Source organism: Hirundo rustica, chromosome 1 (assembly GCF_015227805.2).
Source record: "Hirundo rustica isolate bHirRus1 chromosome 1, bHirRus1.pri.v3, whole genome shotgun sequence".
Taxonomy (NCBI): Eukaryota; Metazoa; Chordata; class Aves; order Passeriformes; family Hirundinidae; genus Hirundo; species Hirundo rustica.
In genome coordinates, this window is record NC_053450.1 from 133,014,077 (window position 1) to 133,036,728 (window position 22,652).

The 22,652-nt window shown below is 35.9% G+C and overlaps 1 protein-coding gene across 5 annotated transcripts in view; it reads right to left on the reverse strand.

Moving 5' to 3' along the window:
- Positions 1-22,652, reverse strand: part of AKAP9 (A-kinase anchoring protein 9) — a 106,324-nt gene that overhangs the window by 28,523 nt on the left and 55,149 nt on the right. For 4 of the 5 annotated variants that reach the window (XM_040077411.2, XM_040077336.2, XM_040077256.2 and 1 more), the window contains 10 exons: positions 22,394-22,486; positions 20,663-21,034; positions 19,817-20,047; positions 18,088-18,228; positions 17,482-17,585; positions 16,550-16,755; positions 9,724-9,935; positions 5,406-5,568; positions 2,431-2,643; positions 1,186-1,224 (listed from right to left, as the gene is read on the reverse strand). In XM_040077411.2, coding sequence (XP_039933345.1) covers positions 1,186-1,224; positions 2,431-2,643; positions 5,406-5,568; positions 9,724-9,935; positions 16,550-16,755; positions 17,482-17,585; positions 18,088-18,228; positions 19,817-20,047; positions 20,663-21,034; positions 22,394-22,486 — 1,774 coding nt within the window. The remainder of the gene's footprint in view (positions 1-1,185; positions 1,225-2,430; positions 2,644-5,405; positions 5,569-9,723; positions 9,936-16,549; positions 16,756-17,481; positions 17,586-18,087; positions 18,229-19,816; positions 20,048-20,662; positions 21,035-22,393; positions 22,487-22,652) is intronic. The other variant, XM_040077166.2, reaches the window with a different exon arrangement.

Sequence of the window (22,652 nt, forward strand, 5' to 3'; positions counted from 1 at the left end):
GCATCACTACTTTTAGATATGAATAGTAAGCAATGTTATGAAGCATAACCACTCCCCAAGGTATCCATGCTGTAATCTGCAGAAGGATGTGAACTGGCTTGGGTTTTAACTATTTTTCTTTTTTTTTGAAAATATATTTTCTTCTGAGAAACAATCATGATAGCGACTGAAGCAAATTTGTAATAAAATTACTATCCTTTAGGTAGTCTTCGAAAGACTGTTACTGAAGTTGTATCAGATCACTTCCCTGTTTAAGTTTCATATCAATTAAAAGGCCTTTGTACAAGTGAAAAGAAAAGAAAATGCATGGGGTCAAACCACAGCTAGAGTCAGCACAGGAGTTAACAGTGATGCACAGAAAACCCAACCCTCTTCTCATCCGGATTGCCAGTAAAATCAATCCATTCCCAGACCTCATTATTGAATGCGATACATATAAATAATCTGAGGGAAATACTGAAGGACTTAGCAAGGTTGCTGGGCAGACAGAGAGGAAAATTACTGACCTGCAACTGGAGCTTGCAAAATCAGTGACTGCATGACTGCCCAATTTTGAGTCATCATGAAAAAGCCAGCAAGCACATATACAGGAAAGCCCCAAACCACTCTAAGACTCTTAAGCCACAGCCCACTGAAGTGCCTATTAAACAACCGTACGAACACCTTGAGGTAAAACCCAAACGCCAAAGTGCACTTACTTTTGGAGAATCTTAAAAACAGGACTGATATTTAGACAGAAACAATAAAATTTACTTTCACTAAAGAAGAAAGATCTTTCAGGCACCATCATCTTACATCGTATGTAACCAATTCTCATTTCTAGGTAACCATTATATAGCGATATAATAAGATGTTTAATTATCACAGTGAACGACTCAGCTGTATTTGGAAATAAAAAGAAATAAAAGACTACGAAAATATCTCTCAAATACCATCTAAGTAACTGTAATTCATAGGTGAATAAGATGATGGTTATTGATGAATTTGCTTATTATGTTTAGAAATGATCAGAAATGTTGTTAGCAAAATGTAGAACTCAGTATCAAGTACAACATCAAAGCTGCAGGCCAGTAAGAATTACAAGTAACGTCAGTAAGCCAAAAGCCCAATAATCCTGATTAACAATGTCAGTACGTGTAAGTCTTCCACCCAGTTACAGATTGGCCATGCAACATACAAACACACCTGCTTGGGAAGCTGCATCGATTGCAGCATCTACTAGGCCTAGGAGAATAGAGAGAGAGAAAACAAAAAAAAGAAGCAAAGTAATTCACATGCCAGCTCTAGTTTTCTTGTGGTGCAACAATGTAAGAGAAAATGAAGCCAAACAGAGATGTGGCACTTAATGACAAAGTTGTTGAGATAACTTAGGGAATGTGACAAGTTATTCTGGTATGCATGATATAAGTAGCTAGGCATATTTATAGAATTATTTATCCTTACAGCTCTTAAACATGAAAATAACTTTAATATATTTAGAAGCCTAAACTATACAAAAAAATAACTAAAGTGGAATCATAGACATGGATCTTCTTTATTACAGAGTAGGAAGCAGCAGGTAGATCTTAAATTTCTGTTGTTACAGAAAATTGCAGTAAACCGCAGATACACAAGATGTGCAATCTATAAAAATGGCAACATTATAAATTAGAATAAACTTCTAAAAACGAAATAAAATTATAACTTCAACCTGCTATTTACAATGTAAGCACTGCAATCCTTGAAAGATCAGTACTTCTTAAAACACTAGTGTTCTAATCTTCTTCCCCTCTCAGACATGAAATATTAATTTCAGTTATTAGTTTAAGGAAGAAGTAAAAGACACATTTACTTCATGAGGGTAAATGCTTTGAGTAAGCAGTTAGTTAGATTATATTGACATGGTATATATCTGAAATTTTCACCATTAGAGCTGAAAGTTTTCATTACTGGTCGATAAAAGGCTTTCCTTATCATGCAACTGTTGTGCTATTCTTCCCTGAAAGAGGAATTTATTAGAAAAGTTTATCTTCCATGACTAAAATAAATACAGCCATCACATGTAGTGCAATTATGTTCTGGTAGGATGCTTCCTAGTCTGTCTTTAAGTCTTTTTGGAAAGTATTTAGACAGCATTTTTATCCACTGTTGCTATTCCATCTCCAGTGGTGATCTAAATAAAAGCAGATTTTTGGAGATAAACCTTTGTCTGGCTTAAAGAACAACTGTAATTTCTCAACACTTCTAAAAATTCAGTCATTTCTTGTTTAAAAAATCAAGAAAAGTTATCATGCTAACATTAGGCAACAGGTGTGAAATTATCACAGGCAGCCCTATCACATTTTTATTAATGATAACAAAGGCAATGGGGAGAAGCCTTTGCCAAGACTACTTATTATTTTATTGGGAAATATAAGCAAATCTCAGAGAAAGACTGTGATGAATACATACGCTGTTCTACTGGCCCCGCCTCTGCTCTCATGGCGTCCTTCTGTCTTGAGAGTAATTCCTTCTCTTCCTGGACCTGCTGCTGTTCAGCCTCTAACTCCTGCAATTTGTTACCTGTACGCAGCAGCTCTTGCTCTAGATGGTCAATTACATCTATTTTTTCCTGGAGTTGTTTTTCCAGAAATGCTTTCTCATCTGCATAACCATCAATGAGGCCTGTAAAACATCCATTTGGAGGCAGATTTAACAGACAATCAAAACCATTTTTCTTCTTGTTGAAGTCACTATTGTACTCTAACATGCATGCACATGTATGTCAGATGTTCAGCACCTGAAAATTTCTACTCCTGTCCTTGCTATCCTTTCGTGATGAGCAAATTACAGCAAAGATACCAGAACACCAAATATGGCTCTTAATTTTTACTCAGCACAAAAACTCTGGAGCAAACAGGAACTCCAAAGCCAAGGAAAAATATGTATGTAATAAACACAGGAGAAATAAGAAATCTAAGTAAATTCAGTATAAATCGATATAAATCCAGTCTTGAGTCAGTATCAAAATGGATTTTACCCTATCTTGAGAATGTAGAAAAACTAAATGTATTTTCATTTCTCAACCATGTAGACCCATCTTTTTTTTCTATATTTGAATTCAAAGTGAACACAGACATGTAGGACTGGATATTGAAACAGAAAATACTGAACAAGCAACATCACTTATAACATTTCTAAACTTTGAGACAATACAAACTCCAGTGGTTATTCCCACCATATCAGATGCTGTTCACAATGAATACTTAACAGATTTTAAGTTGAAAGGGCATTCCCAGGTTAAATGGAACGCACGCTCCCACAAAAATGTTATGAAGTCTGCTAAAATCACATGCTGTGGTATTTACTTCTGTCAGGGGTTTTTTTGAGATGTAATGAAAATTGTCAGAGTTCAGTGAACAAATTTGCATTAGCTTTTCTATCACATCAGATAAGTCATATCTGACACCACTAAAACACAAGAGGTTTGAAAATGCCTCAGCTGCAGCAGTTTTTGTGATAAGAAAGAAATGATCACAAATGACACATTTAATCTCAAGAGAAGACAGAGTACCATCAGATGTATAATGAACTAAGACATTGTTCTGCATACCTACCTAAGGAATTTGATAAAAGAATGTAGTTTGTCTTTGTCGGAGTATGCTCACAACTCAGTTCAATGGGCAGAAATCAAATAAAATGAGTTCTACAACATCTTTGTTTTGTTATGCCAACACCAACAAAAAAAAGGTGCCAATAATTTAAATGCATTCATTTCAAATGCACTTAACTCACAAAGGTGCAATACATTTATCAAGGGCTAAAACTAACATCTAATTCTGTCTCTTACATTCTAGAACTGTTCATGAATCAAATCAACGTAGCTATTCTGTCCTAATACATTAGGCATTTTTACTTTATTATTGAAGATTTGTGAATAAAATTTCTATCAAGACAAAATATTATCCTCCAAAGAAAGCAGCAACATATAGCTGCCTACCATCTGAAATTCTTCAGTATTAAATATTTTGTAACTCCGTCTGCGTCAGAACATAAATTCTTAAGTTATTTATATCTTGTGGAAGAGTTCTTCATATTTTGCATGTTAAGATGCGCTCCAAACAATCTTTTTTCACTTTTAATTTAATCTTGGGGGGGAAAAAAGTAGTAATGCTGATTTTAGATTTTAATCTATTCCCTCTGAAATCAATTTTCATCCTTTCTGGTTTTGCTAAAGCTACTGAAATGCTGCAGCCAGTACTGCTGTTGCTGGCACACAGGATTTATGCTGCATGAGCTGACAGGCCACTGACTGTCCTTCACACCACGTTTTAGACACGTGGCTTAGAAACCTGTACTGCTTTTCAGCTTACCTGTGTCCCAGCTATTAATAGCATGTGAAATCATGATGGATCTTCTGTCTGTGTAAAAAGAAGAGGAAGCCTGGCAGGGTAGCATTCTCCAGGAGTAACATTTGACTGTAAAACTTCACTCTATGCTCCCACTTTGAAATGGAGAAGTCTGCTGAGCTTCAAAACTATCAAAATATCATTCTGCTTACTACTACAGAGATCCTATCTATACAGTGGTTTTTGCATCTTTTTCACATGCTAATCAGAGATAATGATAGAAATGCTGGGTGGCTACAAAACATCGAGATATCAAAACAAGAGAGCAAATAAAGTGTTCATCAGACTTGAACATATTTTCCTGATGTCTGAACAGATTATTAGATTTCCCCTGTTGTAAGACCCCACAATTTTTAATTGCTTCCCTAATGAAGTTGCAAATACACTTCTTAGAAGATCACTTCAAACAGTGCAAACTGAAACATATCACCACCAGATAATCACATTCAGATTGATCCTGTGTCAAGGTCAAGAGGCAGCAGGCACAATCTGAAATATGGGAAACTGCACTTTCAAAATATGAAAGTAAGTTTGGGGTTTTTTTCCTTTCCCCTCATTGACGTTGGTCAAACACTGTAACAGCCACTCAGAGAGGCTGTGGACATTCAAAATCTGACTGAACACCTAAAGCAAGCTGCTCTACCTGATCTTGCTTTGAACAAGGGGCAGGAAGAGTTCATCTCCGTAAGTGCCTTCCAGCCTCAACTACCTATGATTTCAAGTTGTTGACATTTAAGCTTGTCTGCACAAACAAACATGTTATGATGAAATAAATTGAGGATCCAAACACATACAAACAGCGTAGTATTTTTAATATTGCTGCGTGTATTTTCAGATAAGTGAGTCAAAACTGGAAAACAGAATCACAATGTGGTTGATGTCGGTAGGTGACCTCCAGAGGTCATCATGTCCATAATTATCCAGAAGGCCGATAACATTCTAAAATTTGCAAAGAAATTGATCAAATTTGCAATTTCTTTACTCAATTAACAAGTGAGTAGGTGCAAAGTCCAACAACTCATTGAAAGAGCTACTTACCTTCAGCTTTACTAAGCTCCAAAGCCAACTGCTCTCTGGCTTTGGTTTCCTCATTGAGACGTTCCTGTAGTTCTTCCTGATACCTGATAAATTCTGTGGCCTCTTGTTGCTTCTTGAAGGACTCTCGCATGAGTTCTGTCTGCGTAATTTTAGCATGTTCAAGCTATCACACACAAAAAAATACAGAAATTCTATGAACACCTATTCTATCATTCCTATTTAATTCACAGTTGCTTTACAGTGCGATGGGAAGCCTCACGTAACTTCACTAGACATTTGATAAAATCTTTACCGAACACACATTTGTAGGTTACAAGGTGAACACTGACTTACAGAATCTAAGCAAACAGGCTTTGTCAGTAGAGTGAACTCCACGAGCCACCTGGCTAAATCCGTGTCTTTGTTCCGGTAATTCCTGATTTATGAGTTTACACTAGATTCACCTTTGTTTACACATGAGTTTTGCACTAAATATGAGTAAGCTACCACCCACCATACACTTAGAATGGCTAAAAAACATTGTATAAAACCTGCAGAAGCTGTATTATAAATTGACTGAAATTGTGTTTCACCTCTTTTTCTCCTTAACATGAAGACTGATGAGAATGCCAGGAAAATGTGAATTTTCAGAGTATTACACATTTCAACCAACAAGGGAGTAAAGCAGTGCTTCTTCCAAAAGTGTCAACCTAGCAGAATTACTAAGGATTTTTTTTATTCTTCTACATTTGTCTGGGTGGTTTAATATTTAACAAGTACTGACACAGATGCAGCACAGTTTCACTGTGTTATTTTCCTGAACTACTGGAAAACCATGTCATATAAAATCGCATATTTACAGTTTAGATATATCCAAAATGACAGTCTCAAAAACTAATTAAAATTAGAATTACTAAAGTAAAATAATGCATAAAAATTAGCCATTGTTATAAGTTTTGATTACACAAAATGTCCATCTAAGATAACATCAAACTGAAATCAAATACCAAAATCTTTACTTCTCAACTACTAACATTTATAGTCTACAGCCACCTCTCTGAGGGACACAAATGCAAATTGTTAGACCTGAACTCTGCGTGAGTTTTTGTGTGGCTTGTATTCAAAATAAGACCATTTCTTCTGAATAAGAACAATAGATGTCAGAAAATTAAATAACATATTTTCCGCCCCTTTGGGTGTGGGGTTCTTTTGGGGTTTTTTTGGGTTTTTTAACTTTTTAATATTCTGGTTATTGGCAGTTATTTGAAGATAGTAAGGGCTACAGTTTCTATAAATTCTTCTGTCTCTAGATTTCTTAAAATATTAGAGCTTTCTCACTAAGTCCCTCTAAGATCATGAATAGGAGGAGTTTGCCTTAAGAGCCCAGAAAAATGGGTTAAGAAACATTAAATAGAACAGTGCACACAAAATTATCCACTTACACTTTAAAAAGAAAATCTGAATAATCAATACATTCTCTTTTATAATACACTGAATTTACATAGTCTATGTCTTTTCTACGGCATTCCTTTTCAGATGGGCATCATAAACATGTTGATGTTAATTATTTATTCTGACAGGGGTTAAAGAAAGGTCTAAATGCTGCAACTATCTATACTGGTTTGAGGTATTTCTAAAAATCACAAAGCATCCTTCCTTTATCCTTATATTTTCCAGTGCTTAATCAAAGACCCACCTCGGATGAAAGGGAAACATTTGACAGATTTACTATACATAGAAAAAGTGGCTTCCTGAAATGCATGAAATATTCTGCTTAAAACTCAGAATAAAAATTATTCTCCAGCTTTTTTTCAGTAATAAAAACTCAAAGTATTATTAAAAGTATCACAAGGCAAAACCAAAAAGAAGTACAAACACGATTTTTTTAGATCAACAATTTCTCCACAGGATCACTGCAAGCAAGCTTCCAGCTTGTGCTGCTCACTGTAACTAGTCAGTGCACCAAAGATAAAAGAGAACAACTTTGAGTGCAGTCTCTTCCCCACTGTGAATTACTCTCAGTGAGAAAAATGAAATGTAGTAAGTAACACTGAAGTGCTTTAAAAGGAGATCTTAAATATCTGGAATTTAACATATTTCTGTGTTTGATAAATTATCTGTGATAGAAATGACCAGAGAATTGTATAATTACAGCTTTTTCAGTGCCCACTGAAAACTGACTAGGAAAAGAGCCTGTCAGCAGTATAATTTTAACAATAGAGACAAATTTATATAATTTTTCACTGCATTCTCTTCTATTTAAGCTTAATTTCTTTTAAAAACTTGTATACTTACTGAATAGGGAGGTGTAGGCAACGAGATTTTAGAGACAACCTTTAAAATGTGCCCATTCCTTTTGTGGCTGAAGTGAAAAATGGAAGTATTTACAACTACAGAATTATTCTCATCCAAGTGTTCGGTGAAAGGAAAAGGATATGGTAAAGGCACACGAGATTCAACCTCATATGTATATTCTTCTTGGCCTTCAGTCCACAAACCACTAAACAGATTAGATGCCCAGTAGGTGCGGTAAGAATCCATTCCAAAAAATACTGCTCTTGCTGCCTTCTGAACCGTCCCGTGGGTATTTTGCACCAGCTAGGCTGGCTTTAGAAATGTCTGACAAGAATTTGTAACAGAACACATGCGTTTAACAGCGTGAAGACACATATCAGTGGGTGACAAACCCACTCAGAATCAGCAGGAAGTCTCAGATCACTTTTCAAGCCAAATAACTCGGGGTGGATTAATCCCAAGCAAAGAAGTACAGGAAAACTTCGTATGGTCACTCCTGAAAAATCCTCCTTAGAGACGTTTCACATGAAAAAGCAACCGAAATCTTCCAATAGCAACTGGCAAGTAATTTCCAAGGCAAGGAAGCAGAATTCTCTTCTACCTGCACAGGAATGCTGCAGCAGGCAAGCAAGCTAACAAAACTGAAACTAAAAATTTTCCAACTCCACTACGGCAAACGAAAAAAACATACAGGTATGTCATTATTTGGAGTCATCCTTGTTGCTGGAGTTAATTCAACAGGAAGAACTTTCTCAAACTCTGCTAGTTTAAAGGCCTCCTGCTAGTATCTCCCAACTGAAAGAGTTCAGGGGAGTGGCTCGGTTTATTTACCTATACATAACACCAGCAGGTGGAATTTGAATTAATACACCCACTAAATGCCTTGCCTCAAGTTTCAAACTTCAAGTCTGAAAGTTTGTGTTCAGACAGGTCTCATACAGTTACTTTGAAGATTTTGCCAGGTTTTCTCTGACTCTTTTAAGTTATTTGAAGAAATGGGTACATGTCTTTACACAAAACACAACTGATCAGAGGAAAGGTTAAAATCATTTCTGCCTGTAACCAGTTTTAGATTATAAAATATTGCATACTAGAAAAAAAATAAACTATTCTGTTTCTGAATATTTAAAAATAATTTTCAAGTCCCCTGTATGTCTGTGGTATATACAAGAACTGTATATAATCCAATAAGCAGACATTGAAAAGCAGACAAATGTAAATGCTTGAGAAGTCTCTCTACAGAACAGCCAGAGAGGCGTCAATATTTATACTGTGGGAAAATGTGCAAACAGAAGGATTTTTTATTAACTCAAGAAAAAGAAAAAAGCCAAACATATATGATCACCAGGGATAAATCCACCTTTGTATAGCAGCTATTAATGCAGGAAATGCGTCTGTATGTGTTTGAGCCATAACACTGTTGCTGGTATTGGCAAAGTCTCAGCTACAAAGCTATGAAGGAAAATACTTTGACACCTTCAAATTGCAACGTACACAATCTAAAAGTAAAGCACATGATAAAACCAGTGTGATTTGAACTGACCTAGGTATCTTGTTCGGATTTCAGTTAACAAGGAAGCACTCCAGACAGCAATTAACATCCCACCATACAAAGTACTCCGAGAGCAAACTGCCTCTTTTTTCAGTATCATTCCTAAATCGCATACCTCACATAAATGCTGGAGTGCAGACTCCTTTTCTGATAGCAATGTGGGTATGTGCTTAACTGGCCATGTTTAAATCATAGTTGGAAGAGACAGCAGGAGAGCCCCACCTTTTTGCCCAGTCAATTGACTAAAATGTATGTCAAGAGAACTAGACACAGGTCCCCTTAATCCTCCCTCTTCACAAGCTCTATGTGCTCACACCTTCTGTCTCATCTCTTGGTTGTCTTTTTTTGGGTGGAGGCACCGGAAGCATTGTTACAGCCATCAAAATGAACCTATGGGTTTTAGACTTAAGAAAACACGGTCACGAGGAAAAAAAAGAAAAAAGCTCTATTGAGACACAAAATTTAAAGTGCTTCTCTAGTAAATCACCCCACCTGATTTGAAGTTTCATTGATAGCTTCCAGAAGCTTTTCAACAGCCGCCTGCAGTCGAGAACTAATATTCAGAATGAGCTCTTCATTTTCAGGATCTATTTCCATCCCACTTTCTGCAAGATGTTGGCTCAGCAGTCCTTCACCTGCTGCTCCTGACCACATGTTAATATCATCATCTCCCATACTACTACCATGATACAAGGAACAGGACTCTGAGAAAAAAAAAAAAAGTTACCTTTTCACACAGCCTCTTAGCAATTGCAAACAAGAAAAACTGTACAACTGAATTAAAATACAAAAGACAAGTCCAAAAATGATTAAAATATTCGTCTCAGTCACAAAAACAGAAAGGGAAATACTGCATACTAAAACTCACACAAACAAAACAATATGTTAATTAACAAGAAGCAGAAGTGCAAGAGAAAAGGAGATATTAACAGGCAATATTTTAGACATACTTTCAGCATGCTTGGGGGCTCTGATGCTCATCTTCTAACCTTTGTTAAGATCAGTAACCTTTACTACTTAGAATAACTTGCAATAATACTTGCAAGATTGTCTTTAAAATACAAATCAGCTAAAAACCCCCAAACAAAACCAAAACCAGACTGTCAGTCCCTGTTTCACCAACACCCAATTATGTTCCTATGCATTAGCACAAAACTGTTCAAGTCAGTGAATCAAACTCAAGTGAGTAAAAGGAAAGGCATACATGTAATTCAGTTGGCTTCTTAGGACAAACAGGCTGGAATACAGACCAACAATATTCAGCATGGTTATTAGTGAACTGAAAATTTACTAAAATGATTAGTTGAACAAATCAAGGACAGTGCAGCAGGACTGCAACTGTTCCTGCTGCTGGGCCACCTGGCACCTGCCTGCTTCTCAGTCTTCCTGAGGTCTGATTCCATTTAAGGACATTATCCATTCTTTCTGAAAAGCCAGACACAAGGTTTGCCTAGGGTATTAGGCTGATAGCAGTTCATCTAGAAAATAGCAAACTTGCCGTATTTAGAATTCAAGCGCCTGTATTTAAGCAATGCAAGTGAAAGCAAAGTCTTAAGAAGTTTTAAAATCATACCTTCAGTATGAAGGAACAATACAGTAGGCATAATGTGGCAGTAGAAACTGTTGTTAATAAAGTCTTTTAAAAGTAAAAAAGTGTTATGTCCTTAGACTGACAGATTTGAAATGTCAGAAAAAAATGCTACTGTAGAGAGTTTTTTTAAATGGCAATTTATTAAAATGAAGTACATTTCTGGAATATATTTAAAATAAATATTTTGGTACGGTGCATTTTTTTTAACAATTAGATGTTTTTGCTTAGGATTTTCTCAAAAATATCTTATTTTCAGGAACAGCAGTATGACTAAATGAATTAAGAACAGTCAATGCCTGTTTAGCAATGAAGTTGCAATACTGGGTTATCTTTGAATTCAAGTTCCTGGTTACTCCACGAATTGTGACTGCTGAACTAGAACAGTTTGTTTAGCTACAGAAATTGAATTGAAATTACAACAGGTCAATCTCACAAATTGCCTTTAAAAAGTTGTTGGTTTAGCCTCCTAACCAGGCAGGCAAATAATATTGGCAGGCATATAACATTACGAGCATTCTTGTTGATATTTGAACCTATCAAGCAAGTCAGATTCTAGCTTTGAGGTTTGTTTTTTAGCTTTCTGTAACAAGCTGTAACACGATTAACCACCTGGTGTACTTAATATACATTCCTACCTGCAAGTATTCTGACAATAACGTAGCCAAAAATATTACCCATACACAACAAACTATTCTATAGTGATTTTAACTGAGGAAGGTTTCACTTGGTCTACTTTTCTCTTAAAACTGCTAAGATTGTTCAAATGCAGATGCCTTTAGTAATTTTTTTTCTTCTAGTTGTATTATTACTGTTTCATATCTCCTTTCAGATATGTGGGATATAATGTCACAAACTGTTTTCACACTCCAAAGGGAAAAAACAGAAGCACACTATATGCATGAATAGAACGAATAACCAGATGAATAGGAAGATACATTCACATGGCACCTTTCATCTACACAGGATTTCAAAGCACTTTTGAGTACTGCACTTTGGAACGTCAGCCATGAAGTCCTGTAGTGGAATCACCCTAGCAGTGGCTAGCAGTCCTTTTCTGCCAGCACACTAAACATTTGCAATGGGTTTATAGACCATAACAGCTTTCCCACAACACACTAATATTCCATCCCCTTGCAGTATAAGGCAGGCTGCAAAATGAACAATTTCTCTTTTTTTATTTTATAGCATTTTCACATCTTACTACCCAAATTTGGGCTGGGTTTGGGTGTTTCAAAGTATCTATAGTGATGCAGAAGCTTTAATATCCTCAGAGTAGAAAGGACCTTCATTTGAGATGGACATCAAGCAGCATAAGTATCTCCAAATGCTGCACCAAAGTATTGGTTAAAGACTGAGTTGGAGGAAAATATATTCCCTACTGAGCCACCAACACACTTACTGCAGCACCTGATGCTCTTTGGAGGCCACCCATCTTAAGAATTGACCAGGTAAGACCCTGCTTAGCTTCAGAGATCCCACAAAATAAAAGCCCACAGTACAGTAGCACAGCTATAAACAAGATAAAACAATGACATATTAGTTATTGCACAATCTAATACTTTTCTGATGGAGTACAAATCATCTCGGTAATGTTCCTGTTTTCCTTCTCAGGTTTAACCCATAATTCATGTCCTGTCACCCTTCTATTCTAGTAAACTATTTGCTTGAGAGGTACATCTGAATTGTGCAATGATGATTGTGTGTAAAATACAAAAATAAAGATTATACAAAATGACTGCAGAAATGTGCAGTTGTTTGCAAAATCATCTGAACTGGCTGTCTGGGAGCTTCTGAAGAAAAACTTAAAAACACCAATGGTAGCTCAGAATGTAATTTTTAAAAGCTGGGATCAGACTATGTCTTTTATATTAATAATGTCACTAATGTCATTATTTCTTATTGTCAGTGACCAGAACAGTACCAACAAGTGTCCACAAACTCATAACAAGACTTAAACCTCCTGTTTTGTTTAATTATTTTTTAATTTGCATCCATTTCTTCTCAATAAATACAAAACAAATCAACATTAAACCACCATTTTGTTATATGAAATATCTCAAAACAAAATATCATAATTTGCCTGAAACGTAACTATAAAAAATGAAGAAAGAAAACTAAAGTACAATTTGGCACATAGAAACTTTAGTAGTCTCAAAGATAACAAAAAAACCCAAAAAATATCAAATGAACAAAAAAATTGTAATAATTCTTTTATACAATGGGGTTGGTAACCCAAATGATAAATGTAGACAACCATATAACGATTTCCACAAAGTGGAACTTAAGAATACAAATTCATGTTAAATGTTTTCCTAACTGCACAGTAAAAGTCTCTGCATCTTTTTCCCCTCAAAATGGTCTTAGTAGCTTAGTACAGCCCCCTTCCACATGATTTTCAGTGGTGGAAACAAGACATAGAATCATTGTCTAGTCTGATTAATCACTCCTGGCAGCTTAATGTTTAATCTCAATTTTGTTTATCCTTTTACAGCTGTTCAGGCCCCCACCCTAACAGAACTAAATCAAATTCCTCTGTCCTGCAATTTTGTTTTTCAGTCAATACAAAATAATAAATAGAATATAACTGACTTAAGTAAAACTATCATCTCTTTGTGTAAATTCTCTCCTTGTAATGAAAAAAAAAAAAAAATCAACCAAAGAAACAAAGGTTTATATTGTTTCTTTTGTCATGGAGCATGCAGTTCAGCACATCAGATGTCATGGCTCACTAAATCTTAAGAAAAGTGCTTAGTTATACAGTGCTTGCTCAGAAGTTTCAGATACAGAAGTTGTTTATGAGCTGCCAATTGAAATTTATGAAGCAATACATATTTTGCATCATGTAGAGCCAGTATCTCAGTTTACTCCTGGGATTATGCTTAGGAATTAAATTTAGGGGTTAAAAGTTGAAAACAAAAAATCAGTCCTGTGGCAGACCAGTGTTTAGCTATTTACCACCTTTTTTCCTGGTACACTGCTCAGAAATAAGGAGCTCAGAAGGTAGGCAAGAGGGTTTAATATTCAAGGAATGCCATAACCTCTCAGGCTTCTCCAGAGCAAGCTGCATTACTGCAGTCCCTCAACCCAAGTCAAGTCAACTCACCAGATTACTGCGCACAAATGGCCATTCACTTCCAACGATGTTTTATGACTGAAATTTGAACTTTACACACTCTTCTAGAAATAAAATCCTGTGCTTGCAGATAACCTGGTCAATGTCCCTCCATAAATGCGTTCTATAAATCAGGTGTGGTTATAAGTATATGACCTTAATGATAGAGCTTTTAAAAATGCTGAAACTCGGTGCAAATAGTAAGCTGAATTTTGCTTGTCAATACATATGGATTACGTTCAGAAGGTCAGAGAGAATTCACTTCAATAAACACATTATTTTACCACTTTATTTTTGGATTTTTATTGGTATAAATTTATTCCTACAGATTTCCTAACTAATTTAAAAGGAGGATCTGTTTGGCTGGGTACTAGAAAATACAATAACATGCACAGTTAAAAAAAACAAACCAGCAGTGTCTACATATTTCTTACTTCCATAAAATAATGGGGAAAAATTTTAAAATTTGTCCTCTGAAACCATTTACTGTTAGTATAGAAAATGAGTAACAAGAGTCCCACTGGTGAAAACACTAACAGAATTGGTTATCTAATTTAATTTGAGGAAAAATCAAATACTTTAGCTGAAGAAACAGTAGAACTACTACTATTGCTGCATGACCCCAGTGGCAGAAAGGATGCTGCAGCATCATTTTGAGAGCAAAAAAGGAGAACTGTGAATACAGCTCCAGAGACACATTACAAACCATACATTCAGCCATGATGGCTACTGTAAGCTTAGCTCTTCTCTGATTTTCACTTTTTACTTTGGTTACTCCTTCCTTCATTGTTATTTCTGAATGTAAGGAAAGATGCAAAAAATATACTGGAATATACAACTGGTAGGTGGGAAGCCTGAATGCCGCTCTGTGCCAAGAAGGGGCATTACAAGAACAGACACCTGCTTTCTTACAGGAAAATGAAACCTCACACACCTCTTCAAAATACACTAACAGCAAACACAAGTTGAAACAGCCAAACCTCATCACTAGCAGAATGGAAGAGAGCTTTTTTCTACCTGAAGAAGAGTCCTCTTTCATCAGAAGACTTCACAAGAAATAAGCAAATCATTCCAATCATAGGGCATGTTGTGTGTTCAGACAGTAGCATTATGAAAGCCAGGGACAAATCAAAATGACAAAAAAAGGTACTTTTTAACTATGCTTTGCTACATACATGTAATGCAAGTAATCCATATTAAGAATTGTTAATGACAATAATTAGTGACACACACAAGTATACGCACTGATGTGCAGGAGCAGGCAAAAAGTGATTGCATCAAAAAATAAGGTCCAAAGCTTAGTTATCCAATCTGCTATTTGAGGAAAAAGGCAAAGCCTCAAAAGCCTTAAGTTTCAAAAGATAATTTTTCTCACAACTAAATATACTGAAATATGTAGAAAACAAATTACTTTTCTTAATGAAACAGCAATACAAGAATAAAAGTGCTGTTCACTTGAAAACTTCAGATATTTTTAGACTACAACTTTATAAATTTCATTGCAGATAACCTTTTGAGTGATCAATTAAGAAGATGTCTCTGTGCTACAAATTCACACAACCTTTCTCAACTTGCCCCAAGGCTTCATGTGACCTATATTTAAAGCCAGAGGGAATCAATAATATGCAATAATCCACATTTTGAAAGAAAGAGGTAAAGTTCACCTTCATTTACCAGTTGTATTATTATCCTGTAATAGACGCTTTCTTAACACTGACATGTAGTATTTGACTTCCAGTTTTTTTTCTCATTCCTAGTAGTTAAAATTCCAGCCAAATTCAGATGTATGATGTGTTTGAGGTTGATCTGTTGTTTACTAGTTCCTCTCAAGATCCAGGATGCATGAGCACAACCTTAATGGTAGCTACACGACAATTCAATAGAGCACCAACTCTTGCTCAAAAGAGAAATGGACAGACGCTATCCTAGTGCAGTCACAAGAAAATAAACAGAGCCCAGTAGAGTCCTCTGACACTGGCACGCACTAACTCTAACAATCAAAATGCTCCTTCAGTCTTGTGCCAACTTGGCACTCCTGGAAACAGCTGATGGGCAAGTGCTGGCAGTTGAGAAGTTCTTGGAAATGTGTCCAAAATGGGATTTGCTTGCAAGCACCTCTTTGGGAAGCTAGTAAGTCCACAAGCACACATACACAGGCTTGTCCCCTGCCAGCTGCCCTCAGTGATCAGTAACATACCTCTGTACTTTTAGTGCACTGCTGGAGATACATGTAGCCTTTGACACTAGTTCCCATTCCCCATAGAGACATTGGAGGGTGCAAGGGGCGCAAGATGCCATGGAGCTGTTTCATTCTCTTTGCCTCCATCAACAAAAACTTTTTTTTTCCTTGACCTCTCAATCAGTTTCCCATTCTGTTGCAGGCTTTGCAACAGGACTCTAGACATGAGTTGTAACAGGTGTGAGGCATGACCCAGACAGCTCCTGAAATGTTGTCTCAAGCAGACAGATCTTATGCATTCAAATGAAAAATAGGTTGTGGGGATTTTTCCTTAAGAAAAGTTTAATTTAAAATATCAAAACTAAGAGTATTTAAGTATATCATTAAAGCATGCAAATGATACTTCTAATGAAATATAAACCCATACAATCGGTACCTTTCTCATACCCCACACGGATGCAGGGTTTTATTGACTCCTCTGTCTCAGTGTCCCATCCAGCTTGTTTGGAAGCCTGAACTTTCCCAGACCGATCCAGTAACCCAAGAACATGCTGACCAATTGTCTCCTCCATTGCTACAGTTGTCTTCACAACTTCTAAAAGAATCTTCACGAGTTTTTCATTAGCCTTCTGAAAAACATGCCTGCAGAACAGAAACTAATCAAATCTCTGACTTTCCCTGATTTTCAAGTGGGTTTTATCCTTTATAGACCCAAAGAAGATTTGCAATCGAAACAGCAAAATTAAGATTTGTTTTTTAAGGCTAAACCCTACATCATGCAAATACTAAATACACATTTGTGTTAAAAGTCAGTTCTTTTTAGAAACTACGTAAAAAGTCTACGTATTTATCACTCTTTCTACTTTTAACTTCGCATTTTAAATAGTTATTCTTTTAAAGTGGTGATCTGCTTTTGCTTGGTATTCACTATAAAATTAACCCTTTCTCAAAAATGAACGTTTAGAAAACTGCTCCTCTATACAGATCAAAAAAGTTAGAGAAGAGTCAAATGGGGTTATAAAATAAGACAATCATACTAATAGAACCTTAATTCACATATATACATACAATATGTATATATATGTGTGTGTATAAATAATGTTTATGATTCAACAAGTAACAAAAAATACAGTAAAATAGGCTAAGATTTGTCTGTCATTACAATAGCTTTATAAAAATATTCTACTATTAAACTATTAACTTACACTACGAACCATTTAACTTAAATACATAAACCTAGAAATATGGTTTTCTAGAACAAGACACATTATCATCAGTCAGCATAAAGCTCATAAATATTATTAATTTAACAGCAAGAACATGATTATCAAAATTTAAGAAAAATATTTTCTTAATAGTTCTAAGAACCTTTCTTTAGAAAGAAGAGCTGAAGGCGTTTCATCAGGCTTTCTTCCCACATCTTCATGCTCAAAGATCGGCTCTCTTGCATCATTCTGGTTTTCATTTTCATTCTGAGTAAGTTTTGGCAGAGGGAGAGAAAACAAAAAGGACAGGAATCCTGTCATGTCAGAATCAACATATTCTTCTTACGTATGGTAGAATATGAAATTTAAAACCTAAATTAGTTGTCATTTCCTTTTTAATACCTCTGCACCAAATTACAAATCAAGTAATACTCTTACTATATGGAAAAAAAATATTCACAAAAACAAACCAGGAAATCCAAGGCAGGGCCAATTAGAAAGAACTTTGTTACACTGATTAAGCAGCTGTTGTATTTTGCTTGTGTTGCTATAGCAATATGAAAAAGTGAGTTTACTTAAGGAAATAGCTGTAGTAATAAGCCCCACCTATGTTACCACTGTCACCTCTTGAATCTTACAGCTGCTCTGCTCCAGTAATACCCAACATCTTTTAGAAAAATATACTGCACAGAAAGAATAACAGTGAACAGGAATCTTTTACTGGTGTTAACATGCCACGGTTGCCCAGAAAGTCAAAGTCCATATTTACCTCTGTCTGTGTGCTGTTGTTTTGTAACTCACAAAACAGCCTCTCTTTTCCGGGTAGGGAATGTTGTTTTAATGATTCCAGTTCTTCTATAAGCATTCTCTCTCTCTCTGCAACCAGGCTGTCATTCTCCATTGAGACACGCTAAGAAAGAAGTGTTAGAGAGGCTCACACAGTTTCTTAAGCTTCTGAGTAAATTGAGTCCTGTCACTTCTAATTCTTTACAGACCTTGAACAATGAAATTTCAGTCCATCTCTTTAAATCATTACAAAAGCACTGAAAGCTTTCTAGAATGGAATACAGATAAAAAACCCCTTCCTTAGGATTTTCATACCATTTTTATGCTCTCTAGGAAATACAATGGTTACAATACAAACTGGAGAGAATTTCTGAATATTACATGCTTTAACATGTTTTGCACAAGAAAAATAATGAGAATAACTTATTTCTATAAAAACGCTACTCACATTCTCTTTTAGAAGAGCTAGAAGTGCTCATGGCTTAAACACAATGCATACATTTCTATATAGTTCTTATGAACATACATACTTGGCATTAAAAACCGAAAAAACCCCAGCAGCCTAAGTTCTATTTAATGATTTTTATCAGTTACAGGAATTTGCAACCCTGACAAAGATACAGTTACAAACTGAAACAAAAGGTAAAAGGAGGAAGTATGCATATATCAAAAGGAAAGATTATCAAGATAAATGATTCTAGGACACCTTCATGGCAGCTAGGAGAGACAGCTGCTGTTGCTGGAAAGGGTTCCTAAGGTGTGACTGGCTTTCTAGATTCCAGAACTCCTTGAGCCCAAAGTTAAACAGAGCAGAACCAGGTTTGGAAGAGGTCTGAAGCTCCACTCCACAGTGAAAGCACAGAATTTCAGAATTCACTGATTACTAGCTTCAAGTGCATTTTGGTAACATTCCACTGTTGAAATTAAATCAGAGCAAGGCATATTCTTCTGGATTCTGTTCATTTTGTCTTTCAGTGGAAGGAATCCGTGAAAGACGTGTCTATAAATGATATTAATTTTGAAGTATTATTAATTAGGATAAACTAATGAGTTTCATTAAGACACTTACTATAGGCTTTGAACAGATACAGAGTGACTGCAAGTTAAGTTTGAGAAGGCAAAGAACATTGATGTTTCCCACTAAAGTCCACAGATAGTGTTTCATTCTAAATGTTGGTAACGACTTATTTCCCAGAACTGGGGGAAAAAATCCCAAAATGCCAAAACATATTGTTGCAGGAAGCCACTGATATTGTTCAGGTCAGATTGATGAAAAATGAAGAATTTTATAACTGCATTTCTAGCATGGCTGGCGGCTTCATTCACGTAAATAGCTACTAGCCTGCATCCTACACGGGGCCATGTATCTGGCAGGTGGCACAGCTGGCAGTGCATCCCCACTCACTCTCTGCTGCCTGCTGTGCAGCACTGCAGGTTTGCTCCTCGTTTACAGAAGTCTAAATTGATCTATCACTGTCTGAGCTTTGATTTAAAAAATATGTCTTCCATAAATATACGCATATATGGGCTTGTATGTACACACACACACACACACACAAAAAGATGTGTGTGCACAAGTGTGCACGCATGCACATGGAAAATACGTGCATGCCTCTCTCTCCCTCTAAATAGGTGTAAATCATAAATACGAATCTGCCCGGTGATGTTCCTTTGTTAACCCATACCAACTCACTGGCTGAATTGTGTATTACCTCAGCTAATTGCACTTTAAGACTCTCCAGCTCTGCTAAGAGTTGATCTTGATTTTCCTTCTGACGCTCCATTTGCTGCATGTGCCCCTGTCTCAATAACTCGGTTGCCTGCTGATGCTCCTGGTACTGGCGCACGAGCTCCTGCCGCATGTCCTCCAGGCGCTCCTCGTACAGCAACAGCTGACTGGCTGCTTCTGTGCCTGTGGCTGTGGCTGCCACCTCGCTGGAGGGCTGAAACAGTGCAATTATTTTAGCATTTTACGTTCAACAACTGTTCCTAGGAAAGATTTAAATAAATTTCAGAAATTGCTTTCATAAATGAAAGTAGCTGGCATGGAAGCGTTATCGTATTGCCTGCTCTTGAACAGTCCAAGCTTAGAATTATTCCCCATTTAAAAAGATAATTTTTTTCCAATAACTCTCAACAGAGTTACTGAAAAATAACTCTCTTCTGTGCTTTTTACGACCCTTTTTTATGTTATTTATTTTAATTCAGCCCCACCCCATGTTTGTGAAATGCTAACTATACGCTTTGCATCATTTAATTATTTTTGTGTTCGGCTGATATCCTTTATCACAAGAGACTCAAACAGTTTAAGCACTATTTTTAATCTCTTCTTTATATAAACATTAAAAGATAACCTAGCTTACAAAATGTCTTTAAACAATTTGTTGTCTGCAATACAGCTGGCATCATATTCCCTTCCTCAGGCATAGCACACAGGAAAGAAGGGTAGATAATTTAGGTATCAAGTTGTCAACCCTTTGAAAGGGAAAAGGAAATATTTAAATGGAATTTTAATCTCTAATTTTTTCTTTCTTTTTTTTTTTTTTTTAAACACTTACTGGTATTTCTTCTCCTGTAACACCTTTGCTATGGGAAAAAGGTTCTTCAGAAATCACTGACTTATGTGTTGTCTGTCCCAATATGCAATCCGGGCTGCTATTAGAATGAAGCTGTTCTCCAAGTGAGTTGATCTCTCCAGACTCCTCACGGAGTTCCTTGCAAAGTGATTTCAATCCTTCTTCATTCTTACTGCTTTTTCCAGTTGCTTTTCTAAGAAGGCTGTCAACTTCTTTCTCACTGTGCTGCTTCTTAATTCCAAAATGTTTTCTCTCTGGATGTGCAATCAGCATTGGTGCTTCTTCCTCTTTCTGCCTAGCAATTTCTGACAATTCAGTCTGTTTGGCAAATGCTACACTCATTGACACAATAACCTGAAAAAAATAAGAGAAGTCTGTATTGGTTTATGCTTCACACCATTTCCTATTACTGAAGAAACCTCATAGATGACCATCAACAATAAAAATGTAAATAAAAGGTTCCCAGAAGAAAACAGAAAGATGTAAGAACAAAGATATCTTGTCAATCTTGAAAATAGTTACATCTTAAAATACATACACGCTGTATTTAAGGTAGTTTAATGAACTACAATGTTGTTTCCAGTTACAACAGATTATTTAGCATGGAAATAACAAAACTTTTTTTTTTTTTTCCTTTTTTAAGATCCTAATAGGTGATTATAAAAAGTGCTGGCACACCGACTTAAGAACAGCTGTGCTAACCTGCTCTGTCTAGCCAAGCATCCTATGTAAAAGTTTGACTGACATAGAATTTTGGGCTGTATGAAGAAAGCAGTGCCATGTGCTTGATATTTAGCACAGGAATTTTACTTGACCAGGAAGAAATTACTGGCACTAAGTAGCTGCAGTTGCAGTTACAACAGGCTGATAACTTCTGTGTTGCTAATACAGATAAACAGCTTTTTCCAATCGTGTAAGCAATACTATTCTAGATTTAGAATACAGTGGTTTATAGCAAAGCTACAAAAAGTGTGAAAAAAATAGTGTCTATATACAGAAGTGCTACACTTGAAAACACCAAACTCTTCCTTTCCAGAAAATGTGAGTTTGTCTTTTGAATTTAAACTGATCTTAACCAATGCAACATTTGTTTCCTCATAAAGAAGGGTATTCCTGGCAGCAGATAAGAGAATATTTTTTCTGTTCTACAAACAAATGGAAACTTTTTTCTAAATCAAAAAGTAAGTAAATCCACAAACAAATATACTCTAACTATAAAATCTTAATTTTATTTTTCATGTTTTAGTCACCAGATCTAAAGATAAACTATGCATTTTACACAACATATTAAAATGCACAATAAAATAAAGAGAGAAAATAGTATGAAACTCTTAAGTGCAGAAATCTTTTGAACTGACCTGCTGTTAAGCCTATGGTAGCAAGAAATATACTCTAAGTCTCTGGATTTTTAAAATAAATTCTAGTGCAGAATATGGCAGCATGCTGTCTATTTCCTTTGAGGTCTTAAACACCACCACCACAACCCATATGAATAGAAATTATGAGTTAAGAATAGGACAGATAGCTAAGAAACCTCAAAATGTTCCAGAATTTTTTAAGACTCCCATTCAGAAACCAAATGAAACAAATCTTTGTAAACAAATCATATAAAAGTTAGCATATTCTACAGCAACTGCCTAAACAGTTGAAAATGGCAAATAAAAATTACAGATTTTAAAAACATATTTTAAAGTAAAGAAATAAAAGTAATACCTTTGCTACCTCTTCTTCCAATCTTTCTTGGTACTGTTTTTGGAGCAACTGAACAACATCCAGATCATTCTGCATTTCCATTTCCCTACCAAGCTGTAAGAAAAACATGAAATCTCAGATCATGTATTTGTGATTTTATTTCATTAAAGCTTCAATCCAGCAAGAGATTTTTTTTACCTCAATTAGGTTTCCTCCATCTCATACAAATCACATAATTTTGTACCACAACACAGAGCAAAAGACTTTGCCTAGTTTCTGC